At 35.2% G+C, this 25,560-nt stretch overlaps 1 protein-coding gene across 9 annotated transcripts in view; it reads right to left on the bottom strand.

Moving 5' to 3' along the window:
* The window catches only part of LOC118196632 (neuropilin and tolloid-like protein 2), a 444,544-nt gene that overhangs the window by 137,629 nt on the left and 281,355 nt on the right, over positions 1-25,560 (bottom strand). For 8 of the 9 annotated variants that reach the window (XM_085807315.1, XM_085807316.1, XM_085807311.1 and 5 more), the window contains one exon: positions 17,880-17,953. In XM_085807315.1, the coding sequence (XP_085663441.1) occupies positions 17,880-17,898 (19 nt within the window). In that variant the 5' untranslated portion in view covers positions 17,899-17,953. Of the gene's footprint in view, positions 1-17,879; positions 17,954-21,700; positions 21,723-25,560 lie in introns of those variants that run through there. The other variant, XM_085807314.1, reaches the window with a different exon arrangement.

The following is a 25,560-nucleotide window of genomic DNA, read 5'->3' as shown; positions in this document are numbered from 1 at the left end:
TACTGTATTTTTTCTGTTTGATTTATGTTCTAGAGAAGAAAATGAAACGCCGAGGGGGAATTCCATAATATTTCACGGTATAAAAAGAAAACAAATACTGTCGAAATTCTCACTACACGCAAGATGACATATTTTTCACACTGTGTTTCAGTTTGTCTGAAGCACCTGTACTAACTTCGCCAAAGAAGAGAAGAGTGGCTGCCTAATACTGTTTAATTTTTTAAACTGGAAACTCTAAAATCTTTCTTCAACGAAGGTAATGAAATTCATGGTTGATATGAAATTTAAAAAATTTTCGCAAGCTTATTTTCTAAAATTTACTCTATATTCTAATGAAAAATAATATATGATTCGATGCCGAATGAAATGAAACTTATATACCTATATGTATAATAGTTCAAAAACTTTTTTAATTGAGATATTTATTCCGATAACCGTGATATATACCTTAACTATGACGTTGAACTAATCAAAATAAGCAGATCCCCCTCCCTTTCTCCCCAAAAAATAACTCAGAAGCTATAATAAAAATATAATCAAAAGGTAAAGTGTTATTAAGGGAAAAAAACGAAAAAAAAAAAAAGAAATAGCAGAAATAGTATTTGAGTTGAGAAAATCAGGTTTGCTAAAAAATGAACGTATCAAGTAACAAGATAGTAATGAAGCAGAAAGCAAGTTACCAAATATATAAGATGTTCAAAAGGAAGGATTTAATTAAATCTCAAAGCTAGAATAGATATTACTGATTTTTTTCAAGCAGAAGAAGAAACGTTTGATACAACCGATGTAACAAATCTCTAAAGAAAACTAATTTCATCTTTCGTTGATGTCATTTACAAACTGCATATTTAAACAAAATCTCATATCTAAACATTTAGCTTCATATTTTAAAAAATACATTAAATTAGTAAGTGTACTAAAATATATCTCATTTGAATGTAGAATGAATCCATATTTCATCCTGCTTTTAGGAATATGAACAATTAATTTAAAAGTAATTTCAAACATATGCCACTGGGAATTAGAGAACATGCAAGATACTTTTTATTATAACCAAAAATTCTCTAATTAACAGGTTGAATTTCACAGTTACTGGCTATTTACCATCCAGCTTAAAGTTGTGACAATTATTAAGATTTATTAGCAGTTTCATTTGAGTTGAACTTTGAGTTATTTCCTACCTGGCTGTTCTCACAAATTTTGCTTTGACCAGAGCTTGAAAATTTAAAAGCATGCAATGCAGTTTATAAATTTAGGCAGTCCATCAGAGAACACTGGAGCTTTCTTATTATCGCTGCAGTGTGAAAAGCATCATTACGCCTGCTGTGGTGTGAACGGCTAACGTTAGTGAGCAGTTTGCCCTAATAATTGCTTTATGAATTTTAGAGATAATGTAGCCCTAATATGTGCAATAGTTTTTTTATTTAGGATTTTGTTGTAAATAATTCGTGTCTTAAAATTTACATATCAATGAGTCAATTATTTAGCATTTCAATTTTAACACAGTAGGAGTGAAACAATAAGGATTTACTTGATTTTAACTTGGCTTGTATTTAAGTTGACAGCTAAACAAGTGTCAAAGTCGTTAACTCGCCAAATAATTTGGATAACTCTGCGGTTAAATTTTAGGTTGAACATTCAGGTTAGGTTTACTTTCGCAAAGCAGAATTTATAAAATTAACTATTAGATGACCAAAATACGTAAAGTTAAAACAATTGTTACAGTCTACGATTTGTAGGTATGTTAAATTTCAGCTTCATGTTCATGCTACCTACAGGGAGAATGCGTCAATCACATAAACTCATAGGCCTGAAAATTTAGTGAACGAATTTGTACGCTAAACAAAAGCTCTCTCAACAGCTTTATTCTACAAATAGTAAACTTAAAAATAACTTACCACTGGAGGCATGTGTCAACTTTGCTACTTACTTATTCCGTTGACTGGCGAGAGAAGGCATAGACATCTCTCGAGGTAACTTCGCACGGACAGCATTACTTTCTGTTTAACTAATTTAACTAATCTATATTTTTTATCTCGAAGCCCTTGATATATTTTTAATTTAACTTGCAAGATATAAATCCTACTAGAAAAGATAGAATTTCAAACGAAGGGCATTACAAAGATTGAAACAATAGCTGTTTAGGGGATAAAAACCCACATAATATTTAAAATATTATACCTATATGCATACAGTATAAATATAAACAATAATAAGTATACAGTTTAAATATTATAACTGTGGTCTGCATAATTTTATCTTTTGAGAAACTCAGATGCTTATTTTATGCATAAATTTATTTTTAATACGTAAGTTCAGACTTTTACCTAATCAAAAGATTCGATAAGTATTTAATTACATGATACATATGTAACTCTTTATCGTATATATGTGTGGACAACAACGCTAGTGAACATGAAAATCGGGGAGTAAACATTAAGAACTGGAAACAGATCTGTTTTACTACACATCATGTTATAACGTGCAACATACATTTTCAATAGTCAGTGCTCCTTGCACATACCGGCAACTTATTTGTACTCAAGATAAGCAGTTAAACGAAGAACTGTTATGCGCAAGTTTTTCACAATTTTGCGTTTAACATTTAGAGACTTCTGCTAAGATGATTGCTATAATATGTAAGTACTAACATGCATTTCACATTCGCATTTATAGAAATTCTAAATATATGTGACGATATTTAGTATATATACTATTATTAAAAACCGATGTCTTCATCATTCGTTTTACAAAATGGAAGTGGTTTAAGTTTGGAAACGTTTGGGTAGAAATTTGCATATTTTGAAACATTATTTCTTATATAGATTATTAGTGAAATAAAAGACGTGTTGGTGGTTAGTTTCCTTCGCACAGAGGCAGAAAAAAATTTTAATTTCACGTAATAATGCATAATTGTAACGTAACCAAATTTGTCATAGTCTCCCAATCTAACTTATGTGGATGAAACTACAGGCTTGCGACAAGCATTAAGAGATATATGGTTGTGCAATCTTTCTAAATCCATTTGTACTTTGAGGACAATCATTACAAATGCTGTCTAGAATTTTTATGCAGACAATCTATATACTAAAAATTAATGCACCCAGTAATTTTTTAAATATCAGCTTTCTTTGATATTGTTTAATGATAGCTTTTATTCTTCAGCTTGCTAGATATTAACAGTGTCATTGAAAGAATTTTTAATTTGAATTACTTTTTGGGTTTGTCACTTAAAAATAATTTATTATATGAGTTTTAAAATTTGTGATACGCTCCACCAGCCCTTTACTAGATTTTAGGACAGAACAGCCTATCAAAAACTGCACAGTTGAAGGAATAATCTAGATTACGCTAACTAAACCCTGAAACTTTTCATAAATGTGCGTATGAATTTCATGAACATATTTGTAATTGCTGTATATTCTATAGAACGAAAATCTTTTAATATTTTATTTTGGTTCATTTGTAAGGTTCTTATGTTAAACTAACTAAATATTATGATTTTTATCTTTATTTGAATTTCATCTTTCCATATTTTTCACCAGAATGAAAATTAGCCTGTACTGCATTTTAAGCTGAGGGCTTTTGGATCCTAGACAGAGAGAGAGTTCTTAGCTCTCGCATTAGTGTTCTTAAAATTTTACCAGCTCTAACTAAAGGTAATTATCTGGGCTCTGCATTCGCTTGCAGCTGATACTTTGAACTGGTCACCTGTAAACTATTAGAATCAACTTGTAGCTTAGGTATTTAACTATGTTAAATGTTCAAATATATTTGGCTGTTATTATTTAATTTTCATCTCTGCAATGATATTTGCATCTCTGTGGCTGCATGTAGCACGAGCTGTACCCTTTTTTTATTAAAAGTTTAGTTTAGTAAGAAGGTTGTGTAAACCTTTGCAAGTCTCGTTATATTATTTTCAGACATAGCGATAGCTCGCTACCTATCTAGTAAAGTTGTAGGCTTAAAGTTCCAGTATCAAACAATGTCTAACCATATACATTATTCATGTAAAGCTCATTATTTTATGGCATTTGTAATGACTCAAATGCTTAAGAGTTTTAAACGAAAAATGGAAAAATATTTTATTTTGAAAAGAGAAATTATTTTATTTTAGTCAACATTTATTATTTAATAACACTTTAAAAAATTTCTTAGCTAAAGATCAACGTGCTAAAACTTACAGTTTCCTTTCTGCAGCTCCCTTACTTTAAAAACAGAAATAGTTGAAACATATTTTCCCGAAACTCATTTTCTTTTTCTTTTCGAGAACATTACGTACATATAGGTAATGAAATTCTCCTAGCTACCTAATTTGCATCATGAAATTACTGTCGAAAAAGAGCTAAACGAAAAACTATAAATAAAACCTTTGCTTGCATACGAACACTTCAATAGAAAGCTCTTAAAATTTTGTGAGATATGATATTATTTATCGCCATTTCTCAGCCATAAAATACTCAAACTAACTTTTCTTGTACACAGTGACAATCAGCTACCATATCTTACTCGCAGCTACTCAGAAATTGCATGCTTCCGAGGAAACTAAATATTTACTTTAAAGTGTAAATTTACTTAAGGTTTAGCGTTATAGCAGACTCTTTAATGCTACTAAGAAGCCAGTTCCTGTAGATTAGCGTAAATCATACATATCCTGATTATTTCGCTGATTTATAATCATGCCTTGGGATTAAATAAGCATAGGAACTACATATAATTATGAGCTGTTACTTAAATATACCGTATTTTTTAATGTTTACTCATTTAATTACGTTTCTCAAAAATTGATCTTTCCTGCTAGCCGATAGTAGTGCTTCGACCAGTCCTGCGCTGAACGGCAATTCCAAACTTCGAGACTCTGTGTCAAACAGGTAATTTTCAACCTAATTTAAAATATGATGTGCCAATTGACAGAAATTCTTTTTTTCACAATGTTACAGAATTTTGAGTATTTGAGGATGCAGGGTTTGTTTCTTTAAATACTGGTTATAGATCTGTACTTCCAATTACAAAATTTCTTATGTTTAGTTAGAGGAAAATGTGTTATGTAGAGAAATTACCGGATAACGTTATAAAAATTAGGTGAATGATTTTATGATTTATGGAAATTTAAATTTTATTTTGATTCTGAATTATTTAATTTAAGGCTTTAATTTTGGGGAAAAACAGATGCTTCTGGAAATATTATTTAGTTTAAAAGAGTATTATTTATTTTCCTCTATTTGTAAATCTTGTACAAACTTTTATTCATTGTGAAAGAAGCAGGGAAAGGGAGGCAATTTTCGCCAAGTCATGATTTCGCACGCTTTAGAATGTTCGAGAAAGAATTTTCATTGTTAGTTGACCTTAAGAGAGGAAAGTAAGTGACTCCGAGAGGTGTTTTCCGGCGGGGAGCGGCAAATATGCTCCCCGGCCGCGTTTTGGTTAAGAGGCGAGACTCTCTTACACACTTACTTTAGGCACTCTCTGACTGACTCGCTGATTTTCGGGCTTGCTGGACAAAATGTAATTACGAAGCGGGATGTTTTCCGGCGGGGAGCGGCAAATATGCTCCCCGGCCGCGTTTGGTTAAGAGGCGAGACACACTTTTCTCTGGACAGACTTACTCTTGACTCGCTTAGGCACTCACTGCTTGGATTCGCTGACCTTCGGGCTTGACGGACTTGTTGACGGAGACTGAGAAAAAACTTGTGGGTGTTGCGAAGGAGAAAGGAAAAGATTTAGTCGGCATCGAGCTGTGCTTCCGGCGGGGAGCGGCAATAATGCTCCCCGGCCGCGGGTTTTCTCAAAAATGCGAAGAAAAAAAAAACTGTGGAGCGAATAACAAAAAAATTAACAGAGACTTGGGTCTCTATCTGTATCGGCAAAAGTCAGGACGATGTCCTTTGAACTCCGACTTGAAAACAGAAGGAATTATGTCACCTTAGTCAACTGGAAGCCTGCGTTAGCCGTTCTCTAAAATGCCTAGCTTAATTGTCTACGTTTTCCTTGGTGGAGCTGAGAGTCTAGGCAGACAGCCGTGCGGTGTAAGCTGTTCTCTTGCTTCCAGTGGGAATAATTTTCTTCTATGGAAACCAGTAGCAGGCTTAAGATTTGACGGTATAGCTGATGTAATTTATTGTCGTGCCGTTCGAGTCTCTGTCTTGCGGATTTGCCAAGTGACGTAAGGATAGAGCTAAGATATGAGCTCTCCTCCACTTCAAGATGTCCACAGAGATAAGTTATTTTTTTTTTGTTTGAACTTTAAATCCTCTCACGGCAAAATATAACATTGGTGCCGTGACCTCTGCTTAGTGAAGGATCGAATCAGTAACTGATTTTGTGAATTTATTTATTTCGTATAACTTACTGTTTTAAGAAGGTGTTAAATTTTAGGTGCTAGGATTAATTAGAGTTTTTGATTTGTGTTTGCTTATTTGTTAATACAAGAGGATAAATTTTGAGAATCTTTGTGAATTTCAGGAATTTAGGACTTTAACGTTAGGCAATCAGAATTGAACTTTAAAGTTAGGAAAAATATATATTTTTAATGTAGGAGAATAGGTACTGTACATTCTTACTGTTGAAAATCCTTGAGTGTTTTCTAGATGTGTATTTTTGATTTTCGACGTACTGATTTATGATACAAGATGGAAAATGAATTATTTCACGATAATCCTATGCTATTTGTATATCCTTGTAACAAGTTTCGAGTGCTTGTCTTTAAAAACTGGACTCATTTTTTGAGAACTTCTAAGAGAAAGAGATTAAAGACTCTAATTATTTTACTGAATGAGACAAGCCATAGCTATGCGTAGCTAGAAATTTTTTTTTTGTGTTTTTGCTACTTATTTAACCTAGAATCTTGTGAAATGTGTAATTGTGAGGGGTAACGTTAGAGAAATTTTGATTTTTTTGAATTTATTGAATAATATTTTGTGAAATGTATGTAATGTTTTCATGATTATCTAGTTTACCAAGTATCTTATTATTTTTTTGATTACATTGCTTTGATATGATTCCAGTATATTGTGTAATGTGTTAGAAAATTTAATTTAGTATTGAGCAATGAATTTTATAAGTTCTGAAGGCATAATGATACAAATGAATGAGTAAAAATTGTAGATTGTTTTTCAATTGCCAAATTCTGTTTTAAGGTTAACATGGGTTAGATTTGAATTTTTGCCTGAGATCAGCAATAGTGATGTTTGCATATTTAATTTTTTTTTGGATTGAATTCTTCAGCTTGAGTGAAGTTCTAATTAGTTAATGAGTCAGAGTAATTGAGATTAGTTATCTTCTGAGTTTTAGTTTGTGAAGAGTTGTCATGTGAGAATTGTTTAAACAGTAGAAATAGAGTTAGTCTTGTGAATTGTAGAAAGTGAATTTTAATGAGAATTTTGTGACAACGGGAATTTGTTTTGTGAAAATGTTTGAAATAAGTTTGAGAAGATTAGTTACTTATGCTCTGTACTCATGTGTGGGAATTTTCTGTTGATTACAAGTAGTTTGTCTTGAATTTGCTAGTGAATCGTAATAGATTTGATCTGAGTTATTGAATTTTCTTTCTTGGTTGGACTTGTTGCTGAATTTGGGGTTAATTCTTGTTTTGGCTTAAGTTTTGTATTTGAATTGGTAGTATCAAGATAGTTGTATCAGGTTTTTGTTTTGTTTTGGTGGTTTCTGCCAAGGTCCGTAAAATGTAAGTTCTCTGATGTTTGGTTTCTGTGGAAGAATTGAGATTTCTGTGGTCATAGGAAAATAGTAGAATTTGAGTTATGGATTTCATTTGTGTGATTTTTAGGGATTTTGAGTTACGAGTTATGAGTATTTTTTTTAGTTTAGCACTTTTGAGAACTTTGCATTTGTTGCTTGCAGTTAGGTCTTGCGTGAAGTTGTAATGTCCTGAAAGCTCGTTTTCTTGTAAATACTTGCACTTCATGGTGGCACTTGACCTCTTACACCGGGAGAAACAGGAACTTGTTATCTGAGAAAACTATTGTTGTATCTTTTTCATTGTGTTGGTTCAGGATTGTAACGTTTCAGTCAGCGCACTTTTCTTTCCGAGATAGGAGATCTTATGTTCTCTTTCAACGTGTCTGGAGGTTTGTTTGATACGTAAAGTTTGAGTCTGTCATTTATAATACAGCGCTTTTCTCAGCTTACATGGACGCGGTAAAGAGTTACTTTGTTTCTTTTGTTTGGGTGGAGGTGTGCTGAAAGCTATTGCTTAGGTTACTATACAACGTTTTGAAAAAGTCTGATGCAGAATAGATCTCAGTTTTTGCCTAAATTGGGGGTTTGTTTTGAACACTTTTTTGATTTGTGATATTTTATTTAGTGTTCTAGTAACGTGCTTCAGTCCAGCTTTGATTGATTTCTTTGACTAGTTGAAATTTTTTTTGTGGACCTAATGGATTTTTAGAATTACTGAATTTTTTTTGGTGTGGTCTTACTAAGGGGACTTAAGTTTGGTGTTATTACTCACGGTTGTTTACCTTGAGGTTTGAAAAATTTTTTAGCGACACTTCACTCTTGCTGGTTGATTTTTTTTTGGCTTGATTTGAATTACAGTGAAATATTTTTGACTTGATATGGTTTAACGTAATGATTATGTGTGTATTTGTTTAGGTATTGCAGTTTAATTTTTTTTTTTTTAAGTATCGCTGATCTCATTGCTCATTTGAATTATGTACGAAATTTTTACAGTTTAATTGTATTTTCATTTTATGTCTATATGTGTATCTTGGTAGTATCTGTTTGTAATTATTGGCCAAACGTTATTTTGTATATACATTAGGTTGTATTATTACTATTATTTTTGTGTGTTTTGGATAAAATTCTAATTGGTATTTGCACAGCGTATTCGTTATGTTCATTCTCGGAATTGATTTTGGTTGGATTGAATTTTTGGACAATCACGTTTTCCTTCTTTCTGATTTTTTGTGTGGGGTATTTTCGGCTGGTTCCGAGGTTCCTTGTGTTGTAACGTTCTTTTCTTTTCTAATGCTTGGCCCTGATCAGGCCGCTTCTGTTCTTAGACGTGATTGTTTGGGATTCAATCTTGGAAGTTATTCAATTTCGTAGTACTTAGGGGTCTTTACTCCTTATTTGAATACGTTCATGTGACATATTTTAATTGGAATTGTTTTGAATTATTAGTGTGTTTATCTTCTCAGGAATGTATTTTATGTATTTGCGGCGCGTTAATTATCTTATTTTTTTTATTTATTTCATTTTTTTTTGTGGTGTGAGCAATTGGATTAGATTATTTCCTTCTTCGGGTGTGAGTATCCGAACACATTCAGTGGCTTATCTATTGTAAGGCAAAAATTGAAAGATAAAGTCTTCTTCAACTTTGAAAGAGTGATTGTTCTTCCTTGGTCGAAGGTGAGACGTAGGAGGGTGAAATCTGGTTTCTTTTAAGGTCAAGTTCCTCTACTAAGGAGTATTGTGGTGCTGAGTTCACATTCCGGGGTTGGTTGCTTTCATTTTCTCGCGTTGAAGGCTGCAGGGGGGAGTTGTTAACACAATGATTTCTAACTACAGGGTTTTCCCTCGCTTGCATTGACAACTCCGTACTCATTTAATGTACTCCATGATTGTGCTCAGCAGAAATTGTCGCAATAGTAGAGTGTGTTCGACCTCAGGTGAAATTGTTTACATTAATGGACTGAAAAGGAATGAATAGATAAATAAACGTTCAGAAATGTGGCCACACAGAGACTGCAACACTAATGTGATGCAATGAACTGAAAAAAAAAAAAAAAAGAGAAATTCTTTTTGTCATTATTGATTGATCTTAGACATATTTTATTTGTGATTAGCGCCTTATTTTTATTTTTATTTTTGTATGTGTTCTGAATATTTCTATGTAATTAATTAAGTGAATTAATTGATGTTTTTGATTCATTATTTTTGATGATTTTCTTTGAGTATTTTAATTAGTAATCGCTTTGATTAATCTTGTTGTTTTACTTGCACATTTTGGACTTGAAATTTAATGTGTCAGTAACGTCACTGTACCAAGGAGTCGTGTGAAATATTGTTACATTATGTTATCTTTTAGCCTTATTGCACAGTATGAGTCATGGTATTTCAAGAAGTGTCTGTCTGCTAAATTTTGGTAAACCAAAATTTAATTCCTTAGGGGAAAGGAATGTTATGTAGAGAAATTACCGGATAGCGTTATAAAAATTAGGTGAATGATTTTATGATTTATGGAAATTTAAATTTTATTTTGATTCTGAATTATTTAATTTAAGGCTTTAATTTTGGGGAAAAACAGATGCTTCTGGAAATATTATTTAGTTTAAAAGAGTATTATTTATTTTCCTCTATTTGTAAATCTTGTACAAACTTTTATTCATTGTGAAAGAAGCAGGGAAAGGGAGGCAATTTTCGCCAAGTCATGATTTCGCGCGCTTTAGAATGTTCGAGAAAGAATTTTCATTGTTAGTTGACCTTAAGAGAGGAAAGTAAGTGACTCCGAGAGGTGTTTTCCGGCGGGGAGCGGCAAATATGCTCCCCGGCCGCGTTTTGGTTAAGAGGCGAGACTCTCTTACACACTTACTTTAGGCACTCTCTGACTGACTCGCTGATTTTCGGGCTTGCTGGACAAAATGTAATTACGAAGCGGGATGTTTTCCGGCGGGGAGCGGCAAATATGCTCCCCGGCCGCGTTTGGTTAAGAGGCGAGACACACTTTTCTCTGGACAGACTTACTCTTGACTCGCTTAGGCACTCACTGCTTGGATTCGCTGACCTTCGGGCTTGACGGACTTGTTGACGGAGACTGAGAAAAAACTTGTGGGTGTTGCGAAGGAGAAAGGAAAAGATTTAGTCGGCATCGAGCTGTGCTTCCGGCGGGGAGCGGCAATAATGCTCCCCGGCCGCGGGTTTTCTCAAAAATGCGAAGAAAAAAAAACTGTGGAGCGAATAACAAAAAAATTAACAGAGACTTGGGTCTCTATCTGTATCGGCAAAAGTCAGGACGATGTCCTTTGAACTCCGACTTGAAAACAGAAGGAATTATGTCACCTTAGTCAACTGGAAGCCTGCGCTAGCCGTTCTCTAAAATGCCTAGCTTAATTGTCTACGTTTTCCTTGGTGGAGCTGAGAGTCTAGGCAGACAGCCGTGCGGTGTAAGCTGTTCTCTTGCTTCCAGTGGGAATAATTTTCTTCTATGGAAACCAGTAGCAGGCTTAAGATTTGACGGTATAGCTGATGTAATTTATTGTCGTGCCGTTCGAGTCTCTGTCTTGCGGATTTGCCAAGTGACGTAAGGATAGAGCTAAGATATGAGCTCTCCTCCACTTCAAGATGTCCACAGAGATAAGTTATTTTTTTTTTTTGTTTGAACTTTAAATCCTCTCACGGCAAAATATAACAAATGTCATCGTTATGTTTAATTAAGCTAACACCAAACTCTTTTATACCTTTACATGCAAATTACACAGATATATACATAATAATAAATTTATACAGTGAGTTTTATTTGTAAAATATTGGATTCACTGAGGACAAAAAATAACAACTCGTGTCTTGACGGTCTTTCTTAAATTTGGTTGACAAATCTTGAAGTATCCACCGCATGAAAGTGCTGTACAATTTCATTAGAAAGAGAGTCAAGCCCAGGTGATTTGTTCTTCTTGAGATTTTTAATAACACTGTTAACTTTTGAAGTAGAGAACGGGCAGTCCATAAAAGAAATATAAGGTCCATCAGACTCAGTGCGCATTGTTCTATGAGAATTTCTATCATCACGCGCATTATCTCTTGGGAAATTCTTTGTCATTATAGCAACAATTGTATCACTCAAACTCGAAGTAACACTGTCATCCGGGAGTTTAATTCCCGAAATCTCAATTCTTTTCGCAAAATTGGTCTTAACCCCATATATATATATATAGATTTCCAGACATTGTGAACAGTAATAGTTGAGAGAAAATTTCTCCACGACTCAAGCTTAGCATTAGCTATGCGGTGGAAAGCACATTTCTACACAGACTTTTCAACCTTTGTTTACAATTAGCAGTTTTTCCAGCACAATGGAAGAGAGTTCGGGTTGTTTTGATTCCTAAAACTTTAGATACAAGAACCCCTTATCTTGATAATATAGGGTGGCCCAGAAGTCACTTTACATTTTGAAAATTAAATAACTTTTTTTCTATTAATATATTTCTTTTTCTCTTTTCAGAATTAAAAAATATAATCTCTGGAAATTTTTGGCATGGATAAGTTTACAACAGAACAACGAGTGAAGATAATTGAATTTTACTTTGAAAATGGACGGTCAATTGTTGCAACGCAAAGATATGCGCCATTTTAATGTTCGACATCCCCCTAGTAGGCCTGCAATAAGGAACTTAGTGATGCGTTTTCAAGGTTCAATTAGTGCAATCTTTAAAACCAGCAGACTTTCAGAAACGAGTAAATTATGCTGTCAGGTTTCAGAGAACTGCAAGAAATGACAATGAGTTTATTCACAAGTTGATCATGGGAGATGAAGCTCATTTCCATTTGAATGGACATGTGAATAAGCAAAAAATAAAAAAGAATTAATTAAATACAGTCATTTAAGAAAAAGTTATTTAATTTTCAAAATGTAAAGTGACTTCTGGGCCACCCTATATTAGATGCATTAGTCTTTTGCCTACTTTGGGAAAATGCCTTGAAACTCTCTTCATTAACAGAATAAATTGGTATTTGAGACAAAAATGCTTTTATAATGATTCTCAGTTCGGATTTACTCCTCGGAAGTCCTCTGAAGACGCCATTATTCGCCTTTGTAATATCTTCCAGTGTGCAAAGAAAATGAAGTATACTACACTCCTTATTTTCCTGGATTTCAAAGGAGCTTTTGATAATGCTTGGTGGCCATCTATCTTAAAAATTTTAAAAGATGCTGGTATACCACATAATATCTATAACCTTCTTAAAAGCTTCTTGAACGAGAGGACTGCTGAGCTTCAGCTTAATAACGAAGCTAAGGTTTATTCTCTACAAAAAGGCTGTCCTCAAAGCTCTGTATCCGGACCTACTCTTTGGAACATAATCATAAATGATCTTTTAAGTCATCTCGACGGTTGTTTAAAAATTGCGTTTGCAGACGACTTACTATTAATAAGTTACTTCGAGTTTGAGTGATACAATACTATTAATTTTCCAAAGAAGGATTTTTTTGAATAACATTCTTTTGAGAGCACAAGAAGTTCTAGATTTTGTCCCCAGTTGGACGATTTCTCATAAACTCACTTTCAATCCTTCAAAAAGTAAAGCTATGCTTATTCCCAATACATTTGATGAACAAAATATTGCTTCTTTGATGCTTGATAATTCTCCGTTGGAATTTGTAGAAAATGTTAAATATCTTGGTGTCATTCTCGACCAAAAATTAATATGGAAAAAGCACATTGAATTCCTTTCTGCTAAATGTGAAAAAATTATTAATGGCTCTCACCGAATTGCCAAAAATACTTTTGGAGTAAGTTACGATGTTAAGAAACTCATGTATAAGCAATGTATTGTACCTTTCATTTCGTACGGCTGTCGTGCTTGGGGACATGTTCTTGCCAAGAAGGTTAACAAAAGAAATTTAAGAAAGATTCAACGGAGAATTCTTCTTCGTATTATTAGTGGTTATAGAACCTTAAGCTATGAGGCTACTTTTGTTCTTGCAGGAGTTCCGTCTATTGATTTTGAAATTGCATATAAGAATAATATTTTTGAGTCATTGGCAACTCATGCTTCGGAAGACTGTATTAATGGAATTGTCCCCTTCACTGATCTTCCTCATCCCGCTTCTTTAGAACCCATAAATTTCTGCGATTATAAAGAGACTCCTGAAATAAGTTTTCATATGGTTTTCTTTACAGATGGCAGCAAGATGAACAACAAGGTTGGCCTTGCATTTGTTTTTTTGAAGTCCATTCCGGGATTTGTTTTCTTAGACACCGTATACGGAATGAATGTACAGTTTTTCAAGCAGAACTTCTGTGCATTTATCTTGCCGTCAAATGGATCCAGGATCATGGGACAACATCCTCAAAGTACCTTATTTGTTCTGATTCTCTTTCTTCTCTTCAACTTTTGAACAGTATTACCAGCTGCGATAAATTAGTTATCGAAACCCTAGTAACTGTTAGTTCACTTAGAATTAGAGTATTGATATCTGCTTTGCTTATGTGCGTGCTCATCATGATCATCATTCGTTTCTACGGAAATGAAAGAGCTGATTTCTTAGCTAAAGATGCCTTAAATTTACCCATTGATATCAACATTAGCATTCCAAAGAGTTATTGGAAGTCCTTTCATAATAAAAAGCTTTTAGCTATGTGGAATGAGGAATACATTTCATCTTGTAATGCTGAAGTCACCAAAAAGTTCCTTCCTTCTATTTACCATAGACTGAATTCCGAATCTTTCCTCTCGTTAAATTTTAAAGTGTCTCAGTTTTTATCTGGTCACGGTAAATTTGCAAGTTATCTGTTTCGTTTTAATCTACGATCAAACAATTTATGTGAATGTTCAAAAAGAGTTCCTCAGGATGTGGAAAATTTGATTTTCTCGTGCCCTACATTTGATGGCCCTAGATTATGCTCACAGAACGATTTGAAAATGTTCGGAGTGACTTGGCCAGTGAACTTATCGGTTTTCGTGAAGTCCAGACTGCTGTTCTCTTATTTTGTTCGCTTTATTTATGCATGTAATTTTTAATGTTTATTTATACATGTAACCTTTAATGTTCTAGTTAACTTACTTCTGTAAGCCCCGTGTTGTACATATGTGGTGCACGGGGAGTCTGTATGTTCTCAAAGGAAAAGAATCTTGAAGTATTTTCTGTTATTCCCTCAACCAGATTCAACGCTCGACTGAACTGTTATGTTACTGACTTTGTTTTTAATAAACACGCTGCAGCAGCCAACCTATTTATGAGCGTGCCATACAAGTATGGAAGATTCGGAAAAGGAATGGGAAAAGAAACCATCGAAGAAATTTAGAAGGTCATAACAGAACAGTCATCAGCTGTAAAAGTATAAATATCGGCTGAACAGATTTGTGTTTTTCTTGAAGAATTTCTTAATTCTTATGAAATGCTTCTATTTTTATTATTTCTGAGCCCAGCAGTACCTGTGAGCTCTAGAGATAGACGAATAAAATTTTTCGAAAATTCACAAAGTCGTCAATATTGGCTACATTTCATGGAGTAGGAGGCGAGTGATTTTAAAGCTGTTATTTCAAATGGCCGTACACTTGCAGCTTAAGTGATTCGTTAGGAATGGCCAACACACATCGGTCGAGCATTTGTGGTGGCACAGGATGCAAACGTAGCACAGGATGCAATTGATTTAGAATGGTGATTTTTCCATTGCAGTTTTGATGGCAAGCAAGCACCCTGGGGAACGGATCCCATGGCCTGCCACCTATCTTACCCTATCACCAAAATCTCTCAAGAGAACTCTTGAAACGCAGTACATTTTGTCAGAGACACTATACGTTTACAAGCATCAAATTTTTCTCCTGAACCCAGTGATACAACAACCAACAGCACTAACCACTGTGCCGATCAGGGTGGCAGTAATCAGAAAGTATCAGTTTTGAACTCATTCTCAAGAGGCACTGAACATTATCTTAAATCAGCAAATTTCTTCTAAAATATATTCATGAATTTTGTGCATAAGAGTTTTACTTATTGGAACTTTTGCTGTATGTGAACATAACATTTTATATTTAGACATTACTCCCACCAACAAATTTGAAGTTTCGTTCGTAATTCCTTTTATAATTATTTAAAGATCTCTGCAAGTACATATGCATTATCGTCATTTAAAGGATTGAAACTTTTAGATACTTTTTCTAAACATCATATATGTAATTTTGATCCAAGGTAAATTTTTAAACTCTTCACTAAATTATTAATAATCGTACAATTCAAGTCAAAGCAATTCAAATTAAAGCAATTCAGCTCAAATTAAAATTATGAGTTAAACAATCATATAAATTAGTCGCCAGTATACGAATCAGGGATCTTCCATCTGCTAGCTCACTACTACTTCATCACATGAGTTTGGAGAGATGAGATAATTCTTATAATCTCTTACACATAGAGAGTAGTTGGGAGAGTCACAATACCCACTTCTTAAACACAAAAGCTGACAAATTACTTTCCGCCAAATTTGACTTTCAACATAATAGTTATAGGTTTTATGATCGTGGATTAATACAGTCTCCCCACTCCTGGAAGTTTGTTATTATATTGTATTTATTATTTGTTGGGAGTTTATCATATTCATTATGGAGAGATGAGATAATTCTTATTATCTCTTACACATAGAGAGTAGTTGGGAGAGTCACAATACCCACTTCTTAAACACAAAAGCTGACAAATTACTTTCCGCCAAATTTGACTTTCAACATAATAGTTATAGGTTTTACGATCGTGGATTAATACAGTCTCCCCACTCCTGGAAGTTTGTTATTTGTTAATGCGCATACATAGCATTGTAATGCATGAAGTAGCTTTAATTTGGCGCAATTCATTTCTTGTGTTCCAGATTCCGAAAAAATAAAACGTCTCTGCAGTGATGCCCAAACAAAAGTGTGTGGGAAGATACATCTGTATTTTGTCGACTGCGTCCTGGGCCTCTTTGTGTCGCCCTTTAAGTAGGTAGATTAGAAGGAATTAAAGCATTTCCTTCTTACGTGCCCTTTCGTATAAATAATATCATGTTCAGCAAACAGTTTATACGAATCCCAGCTAGGACATATCTGAGTTGTTTTCATGCGTCCTGACTTCAAAACCTCAAACCTCTTTACAATATATTATCGAAGAACAGGAATGGTGTATGGTGTTGTGGTGTATTTAATTATGGCGTGTGTGTGTGATTATGGCAAAGCCTCGAGGGCTATCTGCCTAAGGGGAGGGATGCCTTCATGGAGGACATTCTAAGGGAAACTGGCTCGTATACACGTTACACATGGGGAAAACCACGAAAACGCCCATGCAGCCAGCCCGTTCGCGGGATTTGAACCTCGGACCGAACTACCAGTGTTCAGCGACTTTACCGCTCGGCCGCTGGTGGGCCCCTATTTAATTATGGCAAAGCACACTAGGGCTATCTGCCTAAGAGGAGGGATGCCTTTCGTGGAGGACTTTCTAAGGGAAACTGGCTCGTATACACGTTACAGATGGGGAAAACCACGAAAACACCCATGCAGCCAGGCCGTTCGCGGGATTCGAACCTCGGACCGAACTACCAGTGTTCAGCGACTTTACCGCTCGGCCGCTGGTGGGCCCCTATTTAATTATGGCAAAGCACACTAGGGCTATCTGCCTAAGAGGAGGGATGCCTTTCGTGGAGGACTTTCTAAGGGAAACTGGCTCGTATACACGTTACAGATGGGGAAAACCACGAAAACGCCCATGCAGCCAGCCCGTTCGCGGGATTTGAACCTCGGACCGAACTACCAGTGTTCAGCGACTTTACCGCTCGGCCGCTGGTGGGCCCCTATTTAATTATGGCAAAGCACACTAGGGCTATCTGCCTAAGAGGAGGGATGCCTTTCGTGGAGGACTTTCTAAGGGAAACTGGCTCGTATACACGTTACAGATGGGGAAAACCACGAAAACACCCATGCAGCCAGGCCGTTCGCGGGATTCGAACCTCGGACCGAACTACCAGTGTTCAGCGACTTTACCGCTCGGCCGCTGGTGGGCCCGAAGAACAGGAATGAAATTTTGTATAACTTTTTCAAATTGCTCCTTAAATATGCTGAAACAAATGTTTAGTGTTTTCTTGACAAACCACAGCTAGTTTTATTAAATTAATATGAAACCTTTTCATTTCTGTAACGCTTTGATAAAGGAATTTCAAAGGTGTTAAAACACATCTACTTACTTTTACCTGAGATCTTCATTTGCGCATCAAAGTGGACATCTTTTATAAATTTATTTATCTTCAGTTAAGGGAACCTGTAACAAATTTGATCGCTTAAATTAAAACCAATATACATATACTACACGTGGATTCATTTTATACAATTTGAAATGTTTACTAATTTAATAATTTTTTAATCTAAAAGAAAAATATTAGTTTTGTTATTCAGTATCATTTTAGAAATGAGCTGATATGATGAAGGATCATTTAAATATTCAATAGAACATTTAGTCATTTACAATAAAAAATTATAGTTAAAATAATTAAAGTTTAAATAAAAAATTATACTTATTGATTTCGGTTTTATGTTTTGCATAATATAAATAAACAAACGTAATGAATATTGATTATGATGATTTTTTAAATGAAAAAAAAATTTATGTCATTTTGTATAGATACTTTGCATGACGATTGAAGTAATTGGAGAGACTATCATCAAGCCTTGCCGTAGAGCTGATGATTTCATTTTGCTCGTAACTTCGTAATCCTTCCTCACTTCTTCATCGCCCAGTCAGACAATTACATGCAATTCTTAGAATATTTTTACTATTTTAAGCATGCTAAGAGAAACACCGCTTTGAAATTAAACTAAACATTTCTTGTCACACTACTATAGGCCTTTTTGAACTTATCGTAATTAGCTTTAAAAAGTATTACCAGTTTTGCAATGACTATAAAATAAGATATCAATATATGCTTTTAAACAGCAACGATTGACGTGGGGATATGATTTCAAATTAATTCATTCTCCTGCGCTACTTAAAATTACGGAGAGATAATTTTAGTGAGAGGAATAAAATCGAAATTATGTATAGATGACCTGTTAATAACTAACAACATTATTAGTAAAAATCCATGGAAAACTTAATGTAGTGATTCCGGAAATCCTGCTGTAATAAATAACCAAGAAAAAATTGAAAAAAATAAGAGACTTATTTCTGGATAAAGTAGTAAAATTTCTAAAACCCTTATTTTAGGTACTTAACATAAAAAAGTAATAAATTATTCCATGAAACTTGAACAGTACTGATAACGGAAGCATGTAATTCAGCAGAAATTCAAAAAATTAGATTCGGCGAAGACAAATTAAGTTGCAGAATTTCTTATTTCATCCTGTATTTAAGTACCTGCCACTTAATAACTCATACATATTAATAACATATAACATTTTAAGTTAAAATAAGGTATTTCTTCCGCCTTCCTAGCGTTCCTTCGTGGTGTAGTGGTCAGCATACTGAGCCGGTATTTCCGAGGTCCGTGGTTCGATTCCCGGCTAGGGCGATTGCTAATTTTTCATCTCTTCGGCTTTCTCAAAAACATCCTAATGTCTCTATAGTGGCGCCCGAACTAAAAAAGGTGTTGGATGAGGATTCTCCACACCCAGGATTTGGCAATTGGGTCCCCTAAACACTCCAGTCGCCCTTTAAAAAGAGGAGTATATAAGGTATTTCTCCCTCTTTCCTAGCGACCCCAGTCGCCCTTTAAAATAGGGAGGATATAAGGTATTTCTCCCGCCTTCCTAGCGTGCCTTCGTCGTGTAGTGGTCAGCACACTGAGCCAGTATTTCAGAGGTTTATTCCCGAGGTTTGATTCCCGGCGAAGGCGATTGCTCATTTTTCATCTTGCCTGCTTCTAAAAAATACCTAATACCTCTACATTATATACTAGAATTTTAAGGGGTAGATAGGTCACTATCGAGTCATATAGTGAAAATAACTTTCTCCGTTATCTTCTTTCCGCTATATATAGAAATTCACACTATAATTCTGAGGAAGCAATACAAAACAGGAAACTTATTTCTTATTATAATTCAAGATGTTAACTATAATAATAATTGATTCATGGATTCGGTTTGTATTCTTTACAGTATTTATGCACATCATTCTTAAATAAAAAGTTAATTGAAATATTTCAAACTAAATTTGATTAACATTAAATAAAATAAACCAAATAATTTAATTTTATATGATAAAAGTTAAGAGACTTAAAGTTTGGTAAAAACATCATTTAAAATTTTAATAAAATCACAGCTTTCTAAAGCAGATCAAGACTATTTTTATTACTTATTTCTATTGTTAATATTCTTCAATATCATCAAAACCTTGATTATATTTAACTGATAAATGTAAAAATTATTCTTATTTAAGCAGAACTATTATATTAAATATATAACTTATTTTTATTTATTTTTTGTGGGAAGATGTAACTTTTCCCACAGCTCTTTACACGAATATATGCTTCTGATTCTTAGATAATATTTACATACTGCTTCGAATTCAATGCACAACATAGGTTTTGGTCCGGCCCTTTTTCTAGCATGTGGCAGGATAAAAAATTAAAGATATTTCTTCTAATAAAATGAGGCTCACGTCGGCGAGGAGTCGAACAAAGGAATGACCTAGCCCTTCTATTTATCCCTGGTACTTTCCTCTGTGTATAATGCAAATACTTCTTAGTTAATCTTGCATAACGATGGACCATCTGTTACGAAGATAGCTCTCGCTAGCTTTGCAATAATTTATTAAAGCAATTAATGTCTTCAACATGAAATTTAAAACTCCTCTATTTAACAATCCCCCCGGGGGTCGACGTAGAGAACTCTGCGAAGCTACTGGCTAGGATCTGTACCTAGGCAGTCTCGGCCACGGGGGTATAAAATTTATGAACTTGGTGGTTCTGAAGGCTCTGGGAAAGGTCACTTATTGGCCGGCCTCGGAGTCTGGCACTTCCTAGCGCGGCGTGGTTCTAGTAACCCGGGGGTCTCCCCCGGGGTCGCTGAGTAATGTCCTGCTGCGACGGGCTCGCCCAAGCGACTGGTAGGAGCATTTGACGACCGGTGCTGCCTGGTGTCTTATCCAGGTGGTGCGCTGCTCTCTTGGAGGGTAATAGTGGAGGTTGAACTTCCACGATGTGCCCAAAGGGGGAGTGGACCCGCAGTGAGATTGAGTTCTCGGAGCGGGGAAGCCCAAACTTATCTTATCTTATCTTATCTATTTAACAATATTCGTTCTATACTGTTTCACTCAACGCTTTAAGAGAGATATGTTTGCAATCAGACATAAAATTATAAAAAGGATTTATTAAAAAAGGATTTATTCACATCAACTACTGCAACTGTCCTAAAAACAAAATTTAACTCAGATAAATTATTGTCAAAAAAAAAAAAAAAAAACTTAAGCATTCGAATATTGAAGTTTAAATCTTTAACGATAGAAGAGCAGCTGAAGTCTAACTAATAAATTATAAGTTAAATTAATGTAAATTGTTATAATAATTGTCCCAATTGCAAATTACCTTTTGTTTTCAGCATTTAAATAGTGAAGAGAAACAAATAATAAAATGCAAAATAAGTAATCAGTGATTGCACGAGGTTTTATCAGTAGAAATTTGTCGTTGCTGGATAATTGCTGAAAGTGCTACTTTTAAGATACAAATTTACGCCGCCCAGACGGTGTAGTGGTCAGTAGAGACGACAGCGATACTAAAGGGCCCGGGCTCGAAGACTGTCTGTGCCTTCATAGGAAGCAAAGGTGACCCCGCTATTAGGTGCCTCCATACCTTAGTAGTGGCCAAGCCGATGTCGGATGTGGGAAAAAAAAAAAAAAAATACAAATTTAAACCAAATTAATGTCAGTTTATCTGGCTTACATTAAACAGTCAGTTTATCTATGCTATATGCTCAAAGGCTGCTTCAAAACTGCATTTTCTACTATTATAGAAAATAAGAAGTGATAGTAAAGATTTAAAATAAAATAAACGTTAGTAAAACTTAGGATACTTACAAAATGAATTTAAGATTCAAATGCCTGATGCCTGGGAAAGAAGTGATGAAAATGAACGACACATATATCCGAAAGGTTTCACGCCCCTTGGGGCCCTAGTGATCTGTTTGTGATAAAATTTTTTTTAAAATGTAGAGTTTATGAAAATAAAGAAGGAGCTTTTACTTACTATTACTTTTTTTCTGAAAATGCAAAAATACAAGTATTTTCAATACATCATATACCTTTTGATCTAAAAAATATAGAAATTAACTATGGCAAACTTTCTTTCCAACTTTTTTTATAAACATTTTGTATGTATGAACTGATTTTCCCTACGTATCTTGATTCTCCGGACAGTGCACGCATATTGATCTAAAAGTTTTGCCTAAATTTCCTCCTCTGAATCACAGAGATGATCAGGCTCAGGAATCACACATCGAGAAAAATTCACTCTTGTTTGACTTTGACGAGTCATCGTCAAGCTTTTCATCGAACCATGTTGACATTGCACATGCCTTATACCATTGAAATATATACTCGAAGTCACCAGAAATTATCCATTCAGTTTTGCAGTTCGATATATTCAATCTATGTATTTCAACGAATCCTTTACCGGCTTAATGAACCACCTTAAAAATACCCGTTATTAATAAATTTGTTGCTTGCTACATTACTGAAATAATGCGATTTCGACATCTTACCAACATCTATATTGGGCATCACGAAAGATAAAGGAATCTCCCCATGAGAGATCTGGATACAGAGAGTCATTATTCTTCAATTAAAATGCATCTAACAACTGCTTCATTACAGTCGCTACACGCGGCTGAGAGGTTTCTCTCAGTAGAACTTCTTTAACAAACTTAACATAATCATTCACTCACCACGCTGATATCGAAAGACTTGACCCAGATTAATGTCCTGCATGTTGAATGCTTTCATAGCTAATGATCATGATAAATGTCTAAATTGATAACTGCTCTGATAATCACATACACGCGGCTACCGTGCTGCTGATCAGAAACATTTGGAACACATCATGTATTTTTTTAAGGTGTTTAAACATGACTACATAAAATATGTTTAAAAAAGATGACACCCGTAAGTATCTTCTTAATATATAGTTTTAAGCTCATAATTATAGTTTTAGACATGAAACGAATGATATAAATCTTCAAACTATGCTTTTCTATTTTGATCAACGGACATCTTGCAATATAATATATGAAATTTAAATTTCTATTCTAAATTCTAGATAAAAGGAGTCTTTAAGACCATTAAATGAATAAATAATATAAAATAAAATAAAACACTAAATATGGTTTAATAACATAAAACGTTTTATATTTTCAATATATAAGCCATCTGCTTTTCACCATACGTCCAGATAACAATCGAGTTCTTAACATACATATAGCATCATTGGTTTGGTTTGGTTTATTTAATTATGGCAAAGCACACTAGGGCTATCTGCCTAAGAGAAGGGATGCCTTTGTGGAGGACGTTTAAGGGAAACTTGCTTGTATACACTTTACACATGGCGAAAACCACGAAAACGCCCATGCAGCCAGCCCGTTCGCGGGATTCGAACCTCGGACCGAAATATCAGTGTTCAGCGATTTTACCGCTCGGCCCCTGGTGGGCTCATATGGCATCAAGTACATGTCGATTGTTTAAATGGCTTTCTACATATGCTGATGAGACTATGGCTGATGACGAGTTAGAATATTGGAACAACAAGACATACTATGCATCCTTGAAATATCCTCAAAGAAAAGAAATTGCAAGGTATAGTTTCCGATGATCGTTATAGACAATCACAAATTGTCAAGTGACTGGCAATAGTGTAGCCAATCCAATGGCGAAGGGAATGTTCATTTGCTTAGTTTCACAAGAACGTTTGATATTTCAGGTGTTCATTGATACCATAACTATACTTTTATTGTATGTTTTTTAATTTAAATCAACTGTGCAAAACAGCATCATACGTTTCGAATTACCTCGCAGTGTAAATACACTGCTCGACATTGAAAATGCAACATCACGAAGGAGTGGTCAGAAATTTATGCAAATTTTATGAACATGTGTAGCTCTCCGACGCACGTGAAGTAAGATATAAGGGAAGGAACGTGCAGAATGGGCAGTATTCGTGTCGTTATTTCTGCCAGACGAAATATCGAAGAAAGTTGGTTTTTGTCCCGGAGAATACGTAAACTAGAAGAGAATGGCCAGGCCGCCGTCAAAGAAGGCACTTCCATGAGATAGACAATTTTACGAGGGGTATGGTGATCGGACTGAGAAGGGCGGGTTGGTCCTTACGTCAAATCGCAGCTGATACCCACATGGATGCAAGCACGGTGCATCGGCTATGGCGAACATGGTTGGAACAAGGAAATGTTGGAAGAAGGAGGGGTGCAGGTGCAGCCAGAGTGACGTCAGCACGCGTGGATCGACGCAACCGTCAACAACCTGTGGCGGACCAGAAAGTCACTTGTACCGCGATTCTGCAGCATGTGCAAGATACCCTGGATGCTCCCGTGTAGACCACAACCATTTCCCGTAGATTGGTTGAACGTGGCCTGCACTCCCTGCGTCCGTTAAGAAGACTGCCATTGACCACACAGCATAGACGCCAACGTTTAGAATGGTCGACTGGAGCGATGTGGATAACAGAATGGCGAAACGTCGTGTTCTCAGATAAGTCATGCTTCTGTTTATCCAGTGACAGTCTCCGCATATGTGTGTGGCGTCGTCGAGGAGACAGATCTAATCCGGCAGTAACTGTGGAACGCCCCACCGCGCGACAACGTGGCATAATGATTTGGGGCGCTATTGCCTATGATTCCAGGTCACCTCTAGTTCGTATTCAGGGCTGTATGACGGCCCAACGATACTTGGATAATGTACTGCGGCCGGTGGCAATCCCCTACATTCAGGAGCTGCCTAACGAAATTTTTCAGCAGGATAACGCCCGACCACACAGTGCTCGCAGCTGCCAACATGCTCTGCAAGGTATACAAATGGCCACTGTACTTTCCTGACCTGTCACCAATCGAAGCTGAAGCCGTTCTCGCTCTGTATTCTGACTATCATTTTGAAATAAAGATCACTTATTGCTGCTTGCTGTCTCTGTCTTTTTTCCAAATTTCATCACTTTCTGACCACTCCTTCTTGGTGTTGCATTTTCAATGTCGAGCAGTGTATTACTATTTGAAAGCAATATTTTTGATGCAATAATGAGATCATCAAAGAAAAAATCTTGGGACATACGAAACATACTAGTATCTTTCAGGCGATCGATGTTCAAAAGCTTCGGAGAAGTAATTGGAAACTAGAAGGAAAATCAATTGGGAACAGTGATAGAAATCAATTTTATTTCCTCTACGAATTCAAAGGAAACGTGGCATGTAGTCCTTCGGTTAAGTCTTATATAGATTATCGGATGAGAGTGTATTTTCACGAGTTTGAGACCGAGCTGATTCAGAATGATTTATTAAACCGTTTATTTGGGTGAATTACGAAAGCAATTTACAGAGCATTCACGAATTCTGAATCGAATATAATTCGTAACTAAGAAATTATTTATATCTAAGTCAAGGCTAGCTACCTCGTTGATAGCATGTTACCGGTCAACACAGATGGATTGAACTGATCGTGAGCTGTCTATCTATTAGTATATTATTAGAAATTTATGTTATACTTTCCTCGTGTACTGGTGTATCATAACGTTGTACCCGAAAAAAAGGAGTATATCTCCTCACTCAGTGGAATCAATTCAAAAAAAGGAGTATATCTCCTCCCTCCTCACTCAATCACAATGGGGTTGAGCAGCCATGACTTAACATATATCAAATCAAGGAATGTCCCGAAAAAGAAAA

The sequence above is a fragment of the Stegodyphus dumicola genome, chromosome X1 (genome assembly GCF_044657685.1).
Source record: "Stegodyphus dumicola isolate Sdum_Otavi_A_Nest chromosome X1, ASM4465768v1".
In the NCBI taxonomy this organism is placed as follows: domain Eukaryota; kingdom Metazoa; phylum Arthropoda; class Arachnida; order Araneae; family Eresidae; genus Stegodyphus; species Stegodyphus dumicola.
The sequence above is the reverse complement of the archived record's forward strand: the minus strand, read 5'-3'. Positions and strand labels throughout refer to the sequence as shown.